The sequence below is a fragment of the Bactrocera dorsalis genome, chromosome 1, assembly GCF_023373825.1.
Source record: "Bactrocera dorsalis isolate Fly_Bdor chromosome 1, ASM2337382v1, whole genome shotgun sequence".
In the NCBI taxonomy this organism is placed as follows: domain Eukaryota; kingdom Metazoa; phylum Arthropoda; class Insecta; order Diptera; family Tephritidae; genus Bactrocera; species Bactrocera dorsalis.
Window position 1 is genome coordinate 45783950 of NC_064303.1, and position 19732 is coordinate 45803681.

At 37.6% G+C, this 19732-nt stretch overlaps 1 protein-coding gene across 5 annotated transcripts in view; it reads left to right on the top strand.

Moving 5' to 3' along the window:
- The window catches only part of LOC105233023 (lachesin), a 373180-nt gene that overhangs the window by 219827 nt on the left and 133621 nt on the right, over window positions 1–19732 (top strand). For 4 of the 5 annotated variants that reach the window (XM_049462635.1, XM_049462633.1, XM_049462632.1 and 1 more), the window contains exon 5: window positions 15344–15502. The exons of the other annotated variant lie outside the window; for it this stretch is intronic. In XM_049462635.1, coding sequence (XP_049318592.1) covers window positions 15344–15502 — 159 coding nt within the window. The remainder of the gene's footprint in view (window positions 1–15343; window positions 15503–19732) is intronic. 5 annotated transcript variants of the gene reach the window in all.

Genomic DNA, 19732 nt, shown 5'->3' on the forward strand with positions numbered 1-19732 from the left:
TTACCTCAGCACAAAAGTTTATTTAACCCTATTCGTACCTCGTAGTGACTTTGAGTCACTTTTTAAATGTAAACTGATGTACTTGTTGTAATATTTTTTAATTTTGGGCAAGATTTTATGTATTCGTTCAATCATAATTCACCTTTGAAAAAATCCATAATTCATAGTAAAATTGTTTTTTTTAGATATTTGTTAAAATAAATTTATGTGTATAGCTGCGCAAAGTACCACGTAGTGACTTACAGTCACTGTATGAAAACATTGTTTTGATAAAGATAACGGATCAACATGTGCAAAAGTTGAGTTCTTCATAATTTGCAAAGCTGATGTTTTTACTACATTTTTATTTCATTTCTTCTTGTATCATTCACAACAGAGAAAAAATCAGTTACATTTGTCTTTCGGAGCAGCAGGTTGTATTATTTAGCGCAGTTTATGTTTATGTAAAGAAAATGTTGTACAGTTATATGTTACATACTTGAAATTTTTAATTACTAAAGGTTTGTGTTGCAAACTTATATTGTTTATAGTCTGTAGTTTAACTATAAAATTATTGAAATACTCGTATTAAGAAAAATGGCAAAGAGGAGAGGATTGGCAGAAATGGAAATTCGCGCAGCTATATCAAATAGTGATGATGAGAGTAGTGATTATGAGACAGAATGTGCAGTAATTGTTGATGACTTGGAAGATGTAGTGTCTTCTGATAGCGAAGAGGACTGCTGTGAAACTGTTTCTGAAGTGGATGATGAAATGTGTGTATCAGATACTGAAGAAGTGGAATCTCTTGTAAATGTTTTTGTTGGTAAAGACGGAACTGAGTGGAGTGAACTTCCAAATATTACCGGGAAGACACCTTCTTACAACATAGTGACAGGAAGCGTAAACAAAGTAATGTTGCCGCCAGCCAAACACATTCAATATCCATCGGATGGATTTTTCTTATTTTTTGACAATGACGTTCTGAAAATTATTGTTGATTGCACAAAAATAAATGCTACTGAACAGCTGCAACAAAAATGGAAGCAAACTGATGAAATTGAGATGCGCGCCTACATAGGCTTACTGATTGATGCAGGAATCCGAAAAAATGGAATAAGTGACTACAAAGAGTTTTGGAATCCTTTATATGGAAGTTTACTTTTCCGAGCTTGCATGTCAAAAACCAGGTTCTCTGACTTATCGCGCTACTTACGATTTGATGAAAAAGCAACAAGAAATTCTCGAGATACGAGATATTTGGGACATCATTATAAAAAACTTCAGAAAATATTATATGCCTGGTGTTAATTTGACAATCGATGAACAGCTCGTTCCCTTTCGAGGTCGTGTTTCATTTCGACAATATATGCCTGCAAAGCCAGACAAGTATGGAATGAAAATTTGGTGGATATGTGACAGTGAGACGAGTTATCCATTGCATGGAATGCCTTATTTGGGTAAAGAAGGCGCTAATAGACAGACAAATTTGGCGCAGAATGTTGCCAAACAGCTTTGTGAATTCTATGAGGGTACAAATCGAAACATTACTTTTGACAATTTCTTTACCAGTTTTGATTTATCGCTCGATCTTTTATCAAAGCGTCTTACATGTGTTGGAACTCTTCGAAAGAACAAAACATGCACTCTTTCAAATTTTCTGCCTTCCCGGCAACGAGAAGCAGGAAGCAACCGTTTTGGCTTTCGAAAGAACATGACTCTAGTAAGCTTTGTCCTTGCTCTCGTCGATGCACCACACTGCCGATATTGACGCAGAGACAAAAAAATCGGAAATAAATTTGTATTATAATGCCACTAAAAGCGGCGTAGATACGTTTGATCAATTGTGCCATGCTTCTACAAGCAAAAGAAAAACTCGCAGATGGCCTGTAGCTCATTTTTACAATTTGATAGACGCCGCTGGTATAGCATCCAAAGTAATTTGGTTGTCCTTATATTCAAATTGGAATGATTCAAAAAAAGGCACTCGCCGCAAATTATTTTTAAAAGATTTGTCCCGGGAATTAATTATGCCAAACATCAAAAGAAGAAGTTTAAGCCGTTTGTCAAATGCTAATAAAGCAGTTATCACTGACACTATATCAACATCATTATCCCCCAATAAATGTTTACCACCTCCATCCAAAACAGTTCGCCGTCGATGTCACTTATGCCCCTACAAAAAATGGAGGGTTTCTATGCAATGGTGCCAAATTTGCACCAATAATGTTTGCAATGAACACTCGCAAAAGGCTATAATATGCGTGAGTTGAGTGCAAAATAATTAGTAGTTTAATATTAATTATGAATTCGGCCAAAAACAACACACTAATGATGCCACAGCCACCGTATTTCCCAGATCTGACCCGCTGTGACTTTTTCTTGTTCCCTAAACTGAAGAGGCCCATGAAAGGACGACGAAGGAGGAGCTGAAGAGGTTAAAAAAAAAATGATTTTTTGAAGTGCTTCGAAGATTAGAAAAACCGTTGGCACAAGTGTATAATATCTCATGGGGATTACTTTGAAGAGGACAAAATAGATATTCATAAATAAATAAATAATTAAAAAAAAAACACAAAATTCGCGATACTTTTTGAACACACCTCGTATGTTATTCTTCAGGCGGGCAATTGCTATTCGAACTTCTTCATGTTCGGGTAATGGAACGTTTGCTCCATCCTTATCGATTGGGGTATCGGGTTCGCCTTCTCCTGGTGTTGTGCGTTCACTGCCATTCAGCAGGCTTGAGAAGTGTTCCCTCCATAATTTAAGTATGCTCTGGGCATCGGTGACTAGATCACCTTGGGGGTTCTACAGGAGTATGCTCCGGTCTTGAAACCTTCTGTAATCCGCCCCATTTTCTCGTAGAATTTTCGAGCATTACCCCTGTCGGCCAGCTTATCAAGCTGTTCGTAATCACGCATTTCGGCCTCTTTCTTTTTCTGTCCGCAAATGCGTCTTGCTTCCCTCTGCAACTCTGTATCTATTCCATCCCGTACGTGTTGTGGTCGATCGTAACGTTGCGAGGTAGGCAGCCTATTTTCTCTCCGCTGCAACACGGCACTTCTCGTCGTACCAGCTGTTCTTTTGCACTTTCCGAAAACCAATGGTTTCGGTTGCAGCTGTACGTAAAGAGTTTGAAATGCCGTCCCACAGTTCCCTTAGAGAGCAAGAGTGCAAGCCGAGTAGAAAATCCTTTGGCTGTCTGTTGTGATTGCAGCTTCTCGACGTCGAACCTTCCTTGTGTTTGTTGGCGTGCGTTTTTTGCTGCACAGAGGCGGGTGTGAATCTTGGCTGCAACAATATAGTGGTCCGAGTCGATGTTAGGACCTCAGAGCGCACGCACATCTAAAACACTGGAGACGTGTCTTCCGTCTATCACAACATGACTGATTTGGTTGGTAGTTTTTCGCCCCGGAGACAGCCAGGTAGCTTGATGAATCTTCTTATGCTGTAATCTAGTACTATAGATAACCATATTTCGGGCCCCGGCGATCTCGATCAGCCTCAACCAATTTGGGGATGCTTCCTCGTGAAGGCTGAATTTACCGACCGTAGTGCCAAAGATGCCTTTTTTGCCCAGCCTGGCGTTAAAGTCGCTGTCGATTTTGACATCGTGGCGGGGGCATCTCTCATAAGTGCGCCCCAAGCACTCATAAAATGCATCTTTGGTCACATCGTCCTTCTCTTCCGTCGGGGCGTGGGCGCAAATTAGCGATATGTTGAAGAATTGTGGCGAATTGTGGCTAGACCCTAATTCACCAGAGTAAATGATAGTACTCGGCGACGGAGTCTCTCTTCCACCATGAATCCCACACCAAACTTGCGCTCCTTTATATGGCCACTATAGTAAATGCCACAAGGACCTACTCGTCTCTGTCCTTATCCCGTCCATCGCATTTATTGGACGGCGGTGATGTCAGCCTTTATTTTCACGAGGACATCAACCAGCTGGGCAGCGGCACCTTCCCAATTAAGGGACCGGACATTCCAGATGCATGCCCTCAATTCGTAGTCCTTATTTCGTTTTCCATGGTCGTCATCAAAAGGGGGGTCTCTCATCCGAGGCTGTTGTTGATTTTTCATTGGGGGTGTTTTTTTCGTGGCAGGTCCCAAACCCAGCACACAACCCTACGCAGGGGACATTTCGCCTTCTCACTTTAGCTCGCCTTCAAACGGATGTTCTTAGGCTACCTAGAGGATACTTGGTCAAAGACCGGAAGTCGTGAGCTGCTCGAGTCATATGTAAAAGAATTGTTTCAGAGAACTTTCCTCACTTGCGTGAACTTCTACACATGACTCCATCCTCCCAACAAAGTATTTGTAGAGATCTGTTTGCATCCCAAATTTATTCTCAACTGAAAATGTCGCTTTTTGAGCCGAATTCTCGACATTTGCTGGAAATTTTGCTTTTCTTTTTTAATTCCAAGAAAAGTGCGGCTAAGGACCCGTCCACGCTTACTGAGACTGACACATACATAGATAATACTACTACTCTACATAGATGGTAGTCTATATGATTTCTAATAGGTATTAAAAAATATAGAATTTTTGTAAAGCAACTTGTGTTAGTTTACAAAAGAATGGATCATAAACCATTTCGTGTGTTAATTAAGCATTGCTTTTTGAGGGAATAAAGGAAAACGCTTTTGGACCGTTTTTATACAATAAAGCCTTAAATTTACAAAAAAAACGGTGGAAGCATAGTTGTAGTCAAACTAAACTAAGCACTAATTAAAGATTCAACTTCAGGAATATAAAGTGGTGCAAATTCATTTTCAATAAAAGAAGAATTGTTGCCATATTATTGAAAGAAGAAGCAAAATTTAATATTTTGAGTTGATGTAATCATAGACATTTTCCGCAACCAGTTGCCACAGAGTATTATAGTTTTGTTCACCTAAAACTAATCGAGATAGATATAGGGTTATTATATATAAATGATCAGGATGACAAGAAAAGTTGAACTCTGGGTGACTGTCTATCTGTCCGTCAGTCCGTCAGTGCAGGCTGTAACTTGAGTAAAAATTAGGATAACTTGATGAAAATTGGTATGCGGGTTTCTTAGAAAAACAAAAAAAAATCGAGTTCGTAGATGTGCGTAATCGGACCACAGTCAAACCCACAAATCGTTTTAACCGAAACCATACAAAGTGTCACTGCTAAGCACCAATTTAAGATATTAATTTAATTTGGTATATATAATCATAGTAGCAAGGGCCGCCTGTGGGCAAAAAATTTTGGGTCTAAAGGGCAGGCAGTTTAATGTACATATCTCCTAAACCACTGAAGCTACAACAACCAAATTTACAAAATACAAATCTTTTAGGAACTTCTACCGACAGTGTGAAAATGGAAATGGAAAATGAAATTCAGTTTTCAGTACACAAATCAAGAAGCAACTAATATAACGGGATAAAACTTTGCACAAATAATGTCTATTGTGTGTGCCATCTTATGACCAAACTATTTAAATCCAATGAAAACTGTTCAAGCCTCTATGTACCAAATTGTGGAACCATAGTAACTACAGTAGACTTTTAATCGAAAATGTCGGTCAATGTGTGATATATATAACTGAAATTAAGTGATAAAACTTTTCTTATAATGGGATGTCTGTACGTCAAAAATGGGTTGAATCGAAGTAATACTTCCCTTAGCCCCCATATACCTAATATACAAATTTTCGAACTTCGGGGTGCGGGTGTTCCGTACATTTCGGCCAATATGTAAGTTATCCCAATGAAAGTAGGTGAACGTGTTTTATTCATAACAGTGTGTGCCTAAAATAGATAAATTTGAGCGAAAACTTTGTTTAGCCCCTACGAGATTTGGCAATTAAGTAATGAGACGGATTTTATTGCCGCGCTTGTGGTAAACCTCTGACCTTGAAATTCCCTTTATCTTTTTCCGGCATCCCTCCCCTCTCCATTGATATACTACTGTGTTCAAAAAATAAGGTGACATTTGAATTTAAACTGCGCGCATCGAAGGATTTGGAGAATTATTTTTTTTTAGGTTGGTAGTACTGTCAGTCACATTTATGTCAAATTTCATGTCGAAATATTCATTAGTGTTTGAAATACGAGTCGTTTTGTGAGCTGCTAAAAGTGAGTTTTTCGTTTTTTGCGTTGTCGAAATTTGTTGAGCAAAGAATTTGCATTATATTTTGTTTACGGAATAAATTTTCTGTTAGAGACCTTGCTGATGAAGTTGGCATATCGAAAGGCTCAGCCAATACCATTTTGAAGGATGTTTTGGGCCTCAAGCGCGTCAAATCTCGACTGGTACCGAAAACATTGAATTTTTTGGAAAAAATTCGTGATCATTTCCGAAACCACCGTATTCACCTGATCTGGCGCCGCGCGACTTCTGGCTGTTCACCAAGCTCAAAGACCGCTCCGGGGACACCGTTTTTATACCATAGAGGAGATTCAAGCCGCAGCGAAGACGGAACTGAAGGCCATCCCGGAAAGTGACTACACCAGTGTTTCGAAAATTGCAAAATCCGTTGGCATAAGTGCATTGCATCGGGAGGGGATTACTTTGAAGGGGATGAAATTGATTTGAAAGAATAAATAAAGAATTTTGAAATTAAATACAATGTCACCTTATTTTTTGGACACCATCGCTCTAGCTTGTTTAGTTCGCCTGCTGCGTCAAGTTGAGTAGACGTGTGTTTGTAGTGCTCGTCACGGAAATGGAAAAACGAAATCAAGAGCAACGCGCCGCGATAAAATTTTGCGCCAGATTGGGCGAAACAGCTTCCGAAACGTACGCTAAAATTGTAAGAGTGTAGGCAGGTCATGCCCAGTCGCCCCCCGCCCGTAAAAGCTCGCATGAGCAAGTCGAAGGTGAAAAGGATGATTGTTGCCTTTTTTGATAGCCGTGGAATCGTCCACAAAGAATTTGTTCCACCGGGGAAAACTGTGAATCAAGTCTACTATTGCCAAGTACTCGAAAGATTGCGAAAACGAGTCAACAGGGTGCGCCCAGCAGCTGTATAGCTGCCCAAGTGGACCACTTTGAAGGGGATGACAGAGTTGCAGAATAATTTTCTAATATACGGTTTTTACGGAATCAGTATCATTACTTAATTGTCATACCTCGTATATAACTAATATCAGGATTTTCGAACATCCGGATGACTTTACTCTACATTATTTCGTTTTACACTTTAAGTATTTCCAGGCTTTGATTTTTGCAAATTGCAAGAGTATAAAATGTTTGGTTCCACCCGAACTAAGCCCTGCCGTACTTGTTCTAACATATTGTATGTATCTCACATATTGAGGAACATACTTATAAGTTACAAAGCCTTCCACACCATGTCATACACTTTAGGAGCGGTGGGGGACAAAAAATTCAATATCTTTGGAATGGTATGAATGAACAAAATTTTTTAGAAGATTATTTAAGGTGAAACTTTTCAGTTTTTTTAGCGTGAAGAACGCATGAAAAATTTCAAGTGTTTAACAAAAGTTATGTAAATATTATTATTTAAACAAGTGGATCGTTAAAGAATGTCTATATTGAGCACGAACATTTTTCTTTGACTTTACAAAATTTCAACCATTTATCTCAAGTAGTTTATGAGAAAATAATTTTACAATTTTATCGTGCTCTAAATTTCAACCTTCAATAACTTAAAGAAAATAATTTTGACGAAATATTTATATCGTCTGGTCCCCTTCCTAATGAACTGCTAATCGGTGATTTTACGAAATTTTCATGGACCACTTGACGTGGTTTGACCCATGCCTAACGATTTAATTTATTGAGTTATCGCAATTTTAGTAGTTTTTGACGAAACCGTTATATCAGGAATAAGCGTGGTTATTGTCTGATCAACTAATTTGATGCATAATGAACAATATGTTCTTCAGCAATCACGATCGAGTAGACGGAATGGCTGGCTTCGGTTGAAATCGTATCATGTCAGTTCATAGCGTTGCGACGATTGTTTGAATCGATGTGAAACTGCTGGTAAACTACCAGTAAATTACATGTAAACTATGAGTACAGCGAATTTTCTGCTGGATTGATTTGAATCATGTGAGGCAAAAAATGTATTAGCTTTGAACATGTGCGCATGTTACAAATTTTCGATGCGTAAAGAATTCCATCGAGTACGTACATACATATATACAAACATCTGTTGTATGTATATACTCGATGGAATTTCCATTATATACAAGTAATATTTTTATAGCAATAATCAGACCTATCACGCAATCCATCGTAGCGAAGCTACGAATACGAATGTCCGCTACGAATACGCATAATTTGCTATCATTGAATTCATGTGAATTCGAAACTTTTGTTGCCAGACTTAATTTTGAATTTTGACATTTCGAAATCAGCTGTGTAGAAGAAAAAATTAAAATTTTGATTAATGAAAGTGAAATCGTTTATATTCAAATTGATTTTAAGAACAAAATATGTATTCGCTAAGTTCTTCAAGGTCGTCATCTATATCTTTACTTCATCGATTGTATTCGGTTTTACGGTTTTTAGCTGAAGGAGGCTATCAGCATGGAGTGGGTAAAGACTTCGATATTACAATGGCTCAGTCAACATTTTGTTGCATCTTAAAAGAAGTCTTGGGATTGCTTCAGTCCCATTTGTGCCCTCAGTGGATAAATCTCGAGTTAAGTAACGTTGAAAAAGTGAAGCGAAAAAGTTTTTTTTTCAGAAATACGGATTTCCAGGCGCTATTTTGTGTGTAGACGGGACACATATTAAAATCGTTGCTCCAACTAAAGATAAGTTTCTCTATTATAACCGCAAAGGATACTTTAGTATCAATGCCATGATTGTAATTTTGGTGACAAATTCGAATTTCAAACATCTTAATAAATGTTTTGCAGATATGTGACAATAAAATGAAAATACCTTATGTGAATGCTCAGTTTCCTGGCAGCAATCATGACTCCCACATATGGAAATTTATTTCTCCGTGAGCAAAAACCTGTCGTACAAAAATTCCGCTAAACTTAAAAATTTTCCGTTCCGAGTGAATTCAGTGAATGCAACTCTACGAATTTCGAACTTATTTTCGGAACTGTTCGAATTGCATGATATCAGTTTCGTAACTTTCCCGAAAAAACATCGATGGATTGCGTGATAGGGCTGAATAGTTTTTTATTGAATAATATTTTGTAACACGATCAACCTTACGAGTAGGATGACGAAATGTGAGTGAGTCGTGACAAACGCGATTTAACAAATGGTGCCGCTTAATGTGCGGGACCGCGTTCAATGGCAAAATGCTGAATTGAAGCACGTTGGCAATATTGCATTCGATGCTTTTGCTGGAAAAAGTCTCCAATGCAACATTAGGATATGTCACTCTTCCCATCTTAAAATAATGCAATGTCCTCATCGCAATTTTTCTTTGTTTACAAGTTAAAGTTTTTAAATAGAATTCTTACAATATTTAAAGATATCTTTAGCATATAAAAATGATTAAGTAAAAAGGAATGATAAGATTGATAAGATACAATTTTCAATTATTAGATTTAGTTTTAGTTGGTTTTCTTTTTTCTTTTAAATTGGTTTTATATTTTCTTACATTTTGACTTTTAAACTTTACAATATGATGTTCGCCATCTTCTTCAGTTTTAATAAGACTAACTTTTTTGTATGGATTACTAAGTTTAAGTAATCTCTTCCTCGAAACTTCTGCGTTTACAAAGTTTGTGTCAATATCTTTTTCTTGACGGTTTTTATTTACATTATTTATTCTTTTTTCTTTAATAATTTGAGTTTTGGTGACTCTTTCTTAAAAAAAATTGTATATGGAACTTCATTGGTAGTAGAGTAAACAAATATATGGTTATGAGTGAAAAGTATTTATTCAATTTCTAAATATTTTAGCTCTTTATCACCTGAAGTGTTGATTATTCTAAGTTTTTCATTTAAAGTCTTATGTAGTCTTTCAATGTCACCTATACCAGTTTTAACGATGGTTACTTCTACTTTTATATTTAATAAATTATACCATTATTTAATGTTTATAATATTTAAACCTTGGTCTTGGTCGAATTTTAAAGTTTTTGGAAGACCCATAAAATTAAAAATTTTTAGCAATGCTTTTTTGGATTCTAGCCAGTTCAATGCTTTAACTTTTTCTATCATAGCTAACTTAGAGTATAAATCGATACATGTTAAATAATATTCATTATTCCATTTCCAAAAATCTACAACATATTTTTCTCTTATTTTGTAAATTGGCGGTGTAATTTTGAACGGCATTTTGTTAAAAATATTATCGTTCTTACAATGATTACATATTTCACATTCATTTATTATTTTGGTGATTTCCTTAAGATAATTGGGGTAATAATACTGTAATTTAAAGCATTTGGCAACCTTCCTTATACCTTAATGAAGTCCACTTAAATGGATTTCAAGTACTTTACTTTTAAAATTTGCAAAATCTGTAATGTTTTCTAATTCTTTTGTACACCGATAAATCTTGTTGCGACTTGTTGTTATTAGTGTCTTATGAACGTTTTGAAATTGTATAAAATCAGTACCATTGGGCTTAAAAATTGTTGTATTATTTTTTAATAAATGGGTTTTAATTATATCTTTAATATAATCTCTAGTTAATTCTTTGTATGTAATTACAATTAGGTTATTAAAAAAAACCTTTCGTTATTGTAGTTGAGTCTTCACAATCTCTTATTAATTTAATTTGATTTTTGAATACATTTAATGTCCGCTCTGTTATCTTAATAAAACTTTCGGAATCTTCATCGGCAGAATGAACAGTGTCTACGTTAGATTTAGATTTTTTTTTTAATAAGAGCGTCTGCTACACTATTGCTGCTATTGCAATGGTCTATGATCACTATTTATTAAAAATTTCCTGCCGTATAAATATGGTCTAAAATATTTGGTAGCCCAAACCATGGCAAAAAGTTCTTTTTCAGTAGTTGAGTAGTACAGCTCATGTTCATTGAGTGTGCGACTAGCAAAACAAATTGGATATCCCTGTTGACTTAACACTGCCCCTAATGCCACATTTGACGCATCAGTCGTCAATGTAAATATTTACTCATAATTTGGATATGCCATTGTTTTATTTCTTTTTCCGTTTTAGGAACGGGATAATTTAAAATTGCTTTGATTTTATAGGGTTAGGCTTCTGGCGTTATGATATGACAAAGAAATTCGGTTTCTCTTTTGAAAAACTCGCTTTTATCCATCTGAATTTTCAGATTTGCTTCGTTTAATTTGCGAAAAACTCTGTTTAGAGATTCTATGTGTTCCTGTAATGACGTACTGAATACTACAATGTCGTCTAAGTTAACTATACAATCTCTCCCTATTAAACCATCTAGAACCGTATTCATCAGTCTCTGGAAGGTGGCTGGTGCATTTTTAAGCTCAAATGGAATTCTTAAAAGCACAAAATGTCCGCTCTGAGTAGAGAAAGCTGTTTTTTCCTATCTGCCGGATTCATTTCTATTTGATGGAAGCCTTGCGCTAAGTCTATTGTTGAAAAATACATACACCTACCTAGTTTTTCGAGAATTTCATCCATGTTTGGAATGGGATATCTATCATCGATAGTAATACTATTGACCTTGCGAAAATCGACAACAATCCTCCACTTATTTTTACCTGAAGCATCTGACTTCTTTGGTACCACCCAAATTGGGGCTGAATATGGGGAATCAATATGAGAAATAATTTGATTTAGAAGCATTTCTTTTATTTGTTTGTTTACTTCTGATTTGTGAATTTCGGGATATCTATACGACTTTACATATATTGGATCTTCATGAACCGTTTTAATTCTATGTTTTATTTTATGAGTAAAGGTGAGTTTGTCCCCTTCTTTATAAAATATATTTTCAAATTTATTTAAAAGTTTTTTAAATTTATTTAAATCTTCTGAATTTAAATGTTCAAGTCTAAATTTACTATCTTTAGTGTTATGATTTTCGTTCATATTTAATTCTTGAAGACAATTATCAAAATTTTCAGAATTTGATTTATTCTTGAAAAAGTTATACCGAACACCATTCATATGTATCATATTTTTTTCTAGATAAATTTTAGCTTTAAGTAGCTTAAGTATATTACAACCAAGTAAACCATCGTAGTTATTCGAAAAATTATAAACGAAAAATTTCAGTTTTTTTATATGTTCATAGCTAAATAATTATTGGGTTTCATTTAGACAAACTTTTCCTATCGCTGTTGTTAATGTTATTGGTTGAACATAAATAATCTTTTCTTTGGATATTCCAGGCTTTATTAAACTAACTGATGAACCTGTGTCGACTAAAAATTTATAATATTTTTTTATTAAATTTCAATTCAATTGGGGGGAGCCTTTCGAGGCTGTTAAGTGAAAATTTACCTGGTCCTGTTCCATTGGTTCAGGATATCCAAAGCGTCTTAATCGAGATTGGTTTGACCCATGAATCTTATCTTGTTTTAAATTATTTAAGTTTCTATTAGTATAAATGTTTGCAGAATTGAAAGGTGTATGTCTAACTTGTGGAAAATTATTATTTTGTAAAGTATTATGTTGATTGCTATGTTCATTGAAAAATGGTTTATTTTTATAATAATTATTTTGATTGGACCATGGATAAATTTTTGAAAAATGTTGTAATTGGAGCGAACTAGAAATTTATTCGTATTGGTTGCAAAATATTCTATATTACTATTATTGTTGCTATTCATATTATTACGTAGTTTCTTTGAATTGTTTTCTAGAGTTTACGTAGTTTCTTTGAATTGTTATTAGAGAATTGTTTATTATTTTCATAAACACCGTTTTCTCTTAATATTTTGATTGTTGACTTAAGGTCGGTAGCAAGATTTGCGTTTATAAACGCAGTTAAATAGTTTGGCAATTCTCTTTTTAATGTTTTCAAACTTATCTGATCTCATTCATTATACAAAAATATTTTCACTTCTTTTTTAACTTTTTTTTAACTTTCATTTTTTAGTTTGATAACACCCTTTACTTTACAAACTTCTAAATTAATCTCTTCGCATAGTAGCTTAACATTATTTTTAAATTTCATTTATAAGTAACAGCCTCAGCGTCATCCAATCTGGTGGTTGCTCTCGCCTAACCACGTCCAATGCAGCTTCTCTGAGTACTTTTATGACACAATGTAGATAGAATATTTTCGCCTCTTCCGATATAACAGGAGACTGTGGCATGATCGCGTCGACGCCTTGAATAAAGAGTGCTAAGTAGATTCGATCACCATCAAATGGTTGAATAAGTTTGATGTTTTGGATCGCCATTTCTCTGGTTTGTCGCTTCATTATATTGTTTGCCTCTTTCATTTTAATGGATTTCAAAATTTGGCTTAGTTCGTCCACTTCTTCCTCCAAAAACTGTCTGCTTTGTTTTTATTCACCTTCGTGTATAATGTTGCCTTTGGACTTTTGATTATGTTTCACCAAGTAGGTAGTCGCACTTACGACATTCTGCATTCGTTTTCTCTTCAACTTTTTTTTTTGTTATTAAGGATTGTGGAGTAGAGATTTTGTTGAATTATTTTCTCGTATATTAATTATTTTGATTTTATTTTATTTCTTTTTTTATTTTATTATATTTTATTTTTATTTTTAACGTATTGTGATATTTTTGTTCCACTGTTCCATCGTAACTTAGTTCGTTCTGTTTGTTACGATAATTTTTTCTTTTTCTTCGCTTCGTCGTTCCACTTTTACGTTCTTGTTGTTGATCTATTCGTTTTGTTCTTTACGATATTTTTTCTTCACTTTTCACGTTTCTCTTTTACGTTGGCTATACACTCTCTATGTTAAACAACTTAATTTTATTTGTTACGCTATTTTTTTCTTTTTCGTCACTTCGACGTTCTTTAACTGCACGTTGTTTTAGAGTTACCGAATCTTTATTTTACGATGTTAAAGTTATGATATTTTTATTTTATACGATATACATTCTTTTCCACGATGTTAAGCGATATCTTTCACTTTTCCATTTCCACGTGCTTTCACTACCACGTTGTTTTGAGTTACCGAATGTATGATGTTAAGGTTTTAATCATTTTGCTTTGAACGACATACCGAAAAATTGTTTTTCCATGATATTTTTGTTCTATTTTTCCTTCACAATGTTTTTTTTTCACTACCACGTTGTTTAGGGTTACGGTGTTGAAGTTTGGATCTTCCTTTTTGTTTTAAACGATATGTAATTTCTTTTTTTCACTACATATATGTATCGTGTTTTTTGATAGCTTGAAAAGTTACTTTATTTAAAACGTATCAAAATTATTTATTTATTTTTTATTTTAGTTTGTTTTTGGCCCTTACACGATTGTGTGTATTTAAAAGAAAGTGGTACAACCCGAGTCGTTGTTCAGGGTATTTTAGACGAATAGGTTTTTTTTTATTTAGGATCCTTTGCACAGATCCTACCGACTGCGCCAGTAATATTTTTATAACAATAATAGTTTTTTATTGAATAATATTTTTGTAACAAATAACAGTTTTTATTAAATAATATTTTGTAACACAATCAAAACCTTGCGAGTAGGACAAACGCGATTTATCTAACGTTGCCGCTTAATGTGCGGGACCGCTTTCAATGGCGAAAATGCAATGTTGCATTCGATGCTTTTGCTGGCAAAAGTCTCCAATGCAACATTAGGATATGTCACTTACATATTATTATGAACAAAAATTTTTTACTCGTTGCAGTTCTCTGATGTATACCCAGAATTTTTACTTAAATTACAACTTGCAAAGAGGGACGAACAGGCAGGCAGATATCTTAATCATTTATATATATAGCCCTATATCAATCTCGCTTGATTTTAGGTGGTACAAACAACCATTAGGTGCACAGCTATTACACTCTGTATAAATTCGGAAATACTCGTAGGGTTCACATTTTGTTAGAATTTTTCAACAAACAAATATTAAAAGACTCGCTGGTGTAAGAATTGAAAAAAAAAATAATAAAAAATTTTCATGATCTTTTTACTTGAAAGCTAAAGCAGACTTGGCGTAAACAACACATCTGCATATCCGAATTATTTATGGTATTTCAAGCAATGGTTAACGTGAAAATTGTTTAATTTAAGTGAATCTTTTTACATTTTTTTTTACTTTGAAATATATACAGACATAATCCTATCCCACAAATTTTTTCTCTTATTAGTATCGTTAATTAAAGGTAGAAAATGTATGAAATAGGCTGTAAGACCCCAAAAATATACATATACTATACTTATTCTACATTTTATATGATGAAGAAAACTAACAACATTAACAAAATCATTAATTAAAATACTAATTTGAAAACAATTAACCATTGTTGTGTTTTATATCACCGGTTTTGTTTTGAATAAAGTACCACCCAACATCGATGATTCACTCAGTTCCAGTGATGTTATTGTACGTGAAGGTACTAATATATCCCTGCGTTGCCGAGCCAGTGGTAGCCCACGACCAATTATTAAATGGAAGCGAGATGACAATTCAAGAATCACAATTAATAAAAACTATATAGGTATGTACATTCATATATGAATCTTACCAACATTGCATATATGTATTCATATCCGTATCGAACAAATCACTTGCAACTGAAATATGGTACACAGACGGTAATTGCCGGTGATCTTCTATTTTAATTTTGTTTTAAACATTAAATGTTGATTAAGGTAAACAAAACAAATTTATTAAAATTTCACACTTTATTTGTTTAATATAAAAAAAGAAATAAAATATAAACATCTAAATTCAATAAGACAATATAATTACAACTCAAAGAAAACGGAATATTATTTTTAGTTAAATAAAAGTTAAACCTAGTATTTTGTGGCAAACTCTCAATAACAGCTAAATTTCTCCAACATAGCCTGGACACCCACTGTCTCTTGCTTCGCTGAACTATCTAAATGTCGCCGAATTATATACAGCACAATGCGCAGAGGACCATTATTCTTCCGCAAAGCCATTCTCTCGAACAATCCTAGGCCGAATCATAAGATAACGTCATTGTCTCTGCCACCGCACCATATAGGAGGACAACGTCCGGTGTGTTTTACGTGGGTACCTGCTGACGACAACTTTACTCCACGGCGCTCAAAAGCACAGCGGATCAAATCAATGCGTTGATCAGCGCCCTGAGAATGCTAAGCATTTTCAGTACCAATTGGCAGTGTGGAATGTACACACTAACCACCTTGGTCGGGTTCGAGGCCCATCTAAAACCTCTGCCGTGCTTTGGGTCCGGCACCCGGTTGCAATGCAACTCCACATTCAACTGACAAAGTCAGTTCTTCCCGCGATTTGGGTTTCAACCACAACCACCACGATACTCTCCGAGGGGCCAGTCCGCATGAGCAGGTTGGAGTTACCTCCAAGGGCTCCTGCTCCCCGTGGTACCAGAATTAAGTCTCCGGTCAGACCTCGTAGTCGAAACTACTACCAGTTGAGCTTCCATACTGCTCTGGACTGGTGGCCAGGGGTTGGACCCCATACATACATCACTTACACACACCAATCATACAAAAAACTAAAAACCCTAACATCCAGCTAACCGCCTTCGCCGCTTAAATAGTTCACACGCAAACAACCCTAACTGTTCGGTATTCCGACTAGTGGAGATCACACCACTAACATCTAATCGTCCATCAGTCCAGCTAATCCCCATACCACCCAGATCCCTAATGTCCGAGTACATCGGGCACTCCGCAATTAAATGCGACCAATTTTCTGACCCCGCCCCACAAAAACACCCTGACGTATCTGATAGGTGCCTCTGATGCAAAAATGCATTCAGAGGCCCATGCCCCGTAAGCAGAAAACCCAGACTCAGACAAAATCTGAAGTCTGAGATATCCTCAACGCTGTATTGAGAGGAGTTTTTGAGAATCCAGGACAGTCGTGGTTGCCTCCCACCATACAGGGGCTCCATATGTGGCACAGGCCACAAACAAGCCACGATATATGGTGCGGACAGCACGACGTCCGAGACCCCAATCGCTCCTCAAAATACGTCGTATTTTGCCTACGGCTGCCTGCAGTCGCTCCTTCACCTTCGCAAAGTGTGGAGTAAAACACATCCTTTCACTTATGGTCAGCCCCAGATACTTGACTTGCGTCACATATCTGATGCTGACCCCGTTCACACGGACAATCGGTGGACGAAACGGCGACAATCTACCTTTCAGCAGCATTGCCACCGTTTTGTCCATCGATATGTCAACCCCCACACCTAAACCCCAAGAATTAACGATCTCTAAGAGATCTCCTCCCGCCCGTTCTAGTTCCAACCTCGAGCCATAAGAAGAAGGTCGTCCGCATACGCGCAACATTTACAGAGTGGTTCGAGCTGCCCAAGCAGAGTGTCCATCATAAGGTTCCAAATATATGGACCACAGATGGAACCCTGCGGGCAGCCTTGAACAACTCCAATCTCCACACTCCCATTCATGCCGACAAGAGAGGCCTTTCTGTCCGAAAAATAACTCCGCTAAAGAGTAATTTCCGGACAGCCAAGCTCCTCCAGCCGTTGCAACACTCGATCCCAGCTTAGGTAGTCAAATGCCCCCTTGAAGTCAAGAAATATGCCAAGGACATATTTGTTGACATTCTCCCTAACGACATTCTGCACAAAAAACCACGCATCCTCTATACTGCGTCCTTTCCTGAACCCAAACTGCCTATCCGACCACATACCCCGCGTTAGCTCCTGAAGCCGTTCCACCATGACTCTTTCCAGCACTTTTCCAAGTACTGGAAGGAGACTGATGCCCCGATAAGATCGAGGATCGCTCCTGACCTTATCAGGGGACTTCAGGAGAGGAACAACCCTAGCACTTTTCCACTAGCGTGGAAAGTATCCCTCCCAGACGCACTTATTATAAATGGCCTCCAGGTATTCCGGAATGAACTTCCATAAGCTTTTACACATCTCTCCGTTCAAACCATCAAAACCTGGGGACCGTTTAGACCTAACCAGGCCAAAGGCGTACCCCAACTCCCCATAATCTAATGGAGGGACAGGCACCTCTTGTGCTTGAGGTACCTGCACCTCCGACCTAGGAAAGAACGCACCTAACAGAGCCCCCGCACACTCTCTCCACGACGATAACAGAGTGTCACCGACGCGAAGAGGGGTGATATCCTCCCTCCTACGACCCCTGCAGATCCTATAGACTTGACCCCAGGGGTCGTTCCTATCCTCTCTAACAAAGCTCCTCCACTCTTCCTTTTTAACTTTTACTAACATCTCTTTGTACTCCCTATCCGCACAACTAAATTCGTACCTAAGCTGGGACAGCCTATCAGAATTGGACCGTCGAGCGCGTTGAAACTTTCGCCTCAAACGCCTGACAGTCCTCCTCTTCAAGGTTAGCTCACGCGTCCACCATTTAACTTTACTAACCTTACGACTTTCACACCTCCTAAATACCTTATCATTTAGCCCCCAAACTACCCCGTATAGACAAGCAATTTGCTCGTCAACCCCCAACTCCTCAAACTCACTAAGCGGTATATCGGATACCGCTTCCCTAACCAAGAGTTCATATTGGTTCCAGTCAGTACCAGTGGTACGCCATCGCCGCAATGGACTCTCATAAGGTGAAGGAGGGGATCGAGGGGTGACCACAATTTGAAGCAAATTATGGTCACTCAATCCCCACCTTCCCCTAACCTCGCAACTAACACCAAAAGCCCTACTTGCTGCCTCGTTCATAAACGTCACGTCAATGTCGCTTACGCCCCCAGGCCCATCGAACGTATACCATTCGCTCGGCTCATTCAAAACGTGGAGGCTATTAGCCACCACCCATTCGCTTAATGCCTCGCCTCGACTGTGGCTTTAGTATCCAGACGAATGCCGGGATACCTTACTAAACCACATCGAGGACGAAGCATTCGCATCCAACCCTAGGATAAATGGGCTACTACTCGCAAGTAGTAGTAGCTTATCCATGTAGCCCAGGTAGGGCTCTAGGGGCTCGCTATATTTGCAATACAAACTAGCGACAATCATCCTACCGAACTCCCCTTCTACCGCTACACATATACCCAGTTGTGAAGAATCCACCACTACGCAATCGTAGCGTGGATTATTCACAACTATTGCGGCGTTAACTCTAAGGTCAGTGAAGACCCTAAAACCCCCAGGAAGACCCCGAACCACACCATTGGTGGCGTAGGGCTCCTGGAGTAGATCAATACCGCACCCACCCTCTACCATACAACCCCCCAACTCACACATTACGGCATAAGAGCCCTGACAGTTGAGCTGGATAATCCCCCCCATCAGTGTCTGGCGAGGGCGCGCTCAACGATGCCACAATAGATAGGGCAGACAGCTGACATCATCAGATGCCCAGCTGGCCTACCCTTAAACTCACAGTTGCGACAATGCGGTGCATTGCATTGGTGCATTGACGACAGACATCTGATCTAGCCCTACATTCAGCCACCCTATGGTCAAATCCCATACAACGGAAGCATCCAGCGACGGGGCTATCCGGTCGCACCCTGAAGGAGAACCACTTTATGTAGCACCGATCTGCCTCCAAGAGGGCGGACATCAATTTGTCCGTACCATCAAGGACGACATTGGTGCTACCATCAGCGGCCACCTTCCAGGGACGACTGACCATCCTCACGTCAGTCCTCTGGGATGCCGGGCTGAAATCCTGGAGGTTCAGCCGGTGTAGTTCCTCCATGAATTCTTCATGGGGGATCTCCGTATGGACCCCCTGGACTACCA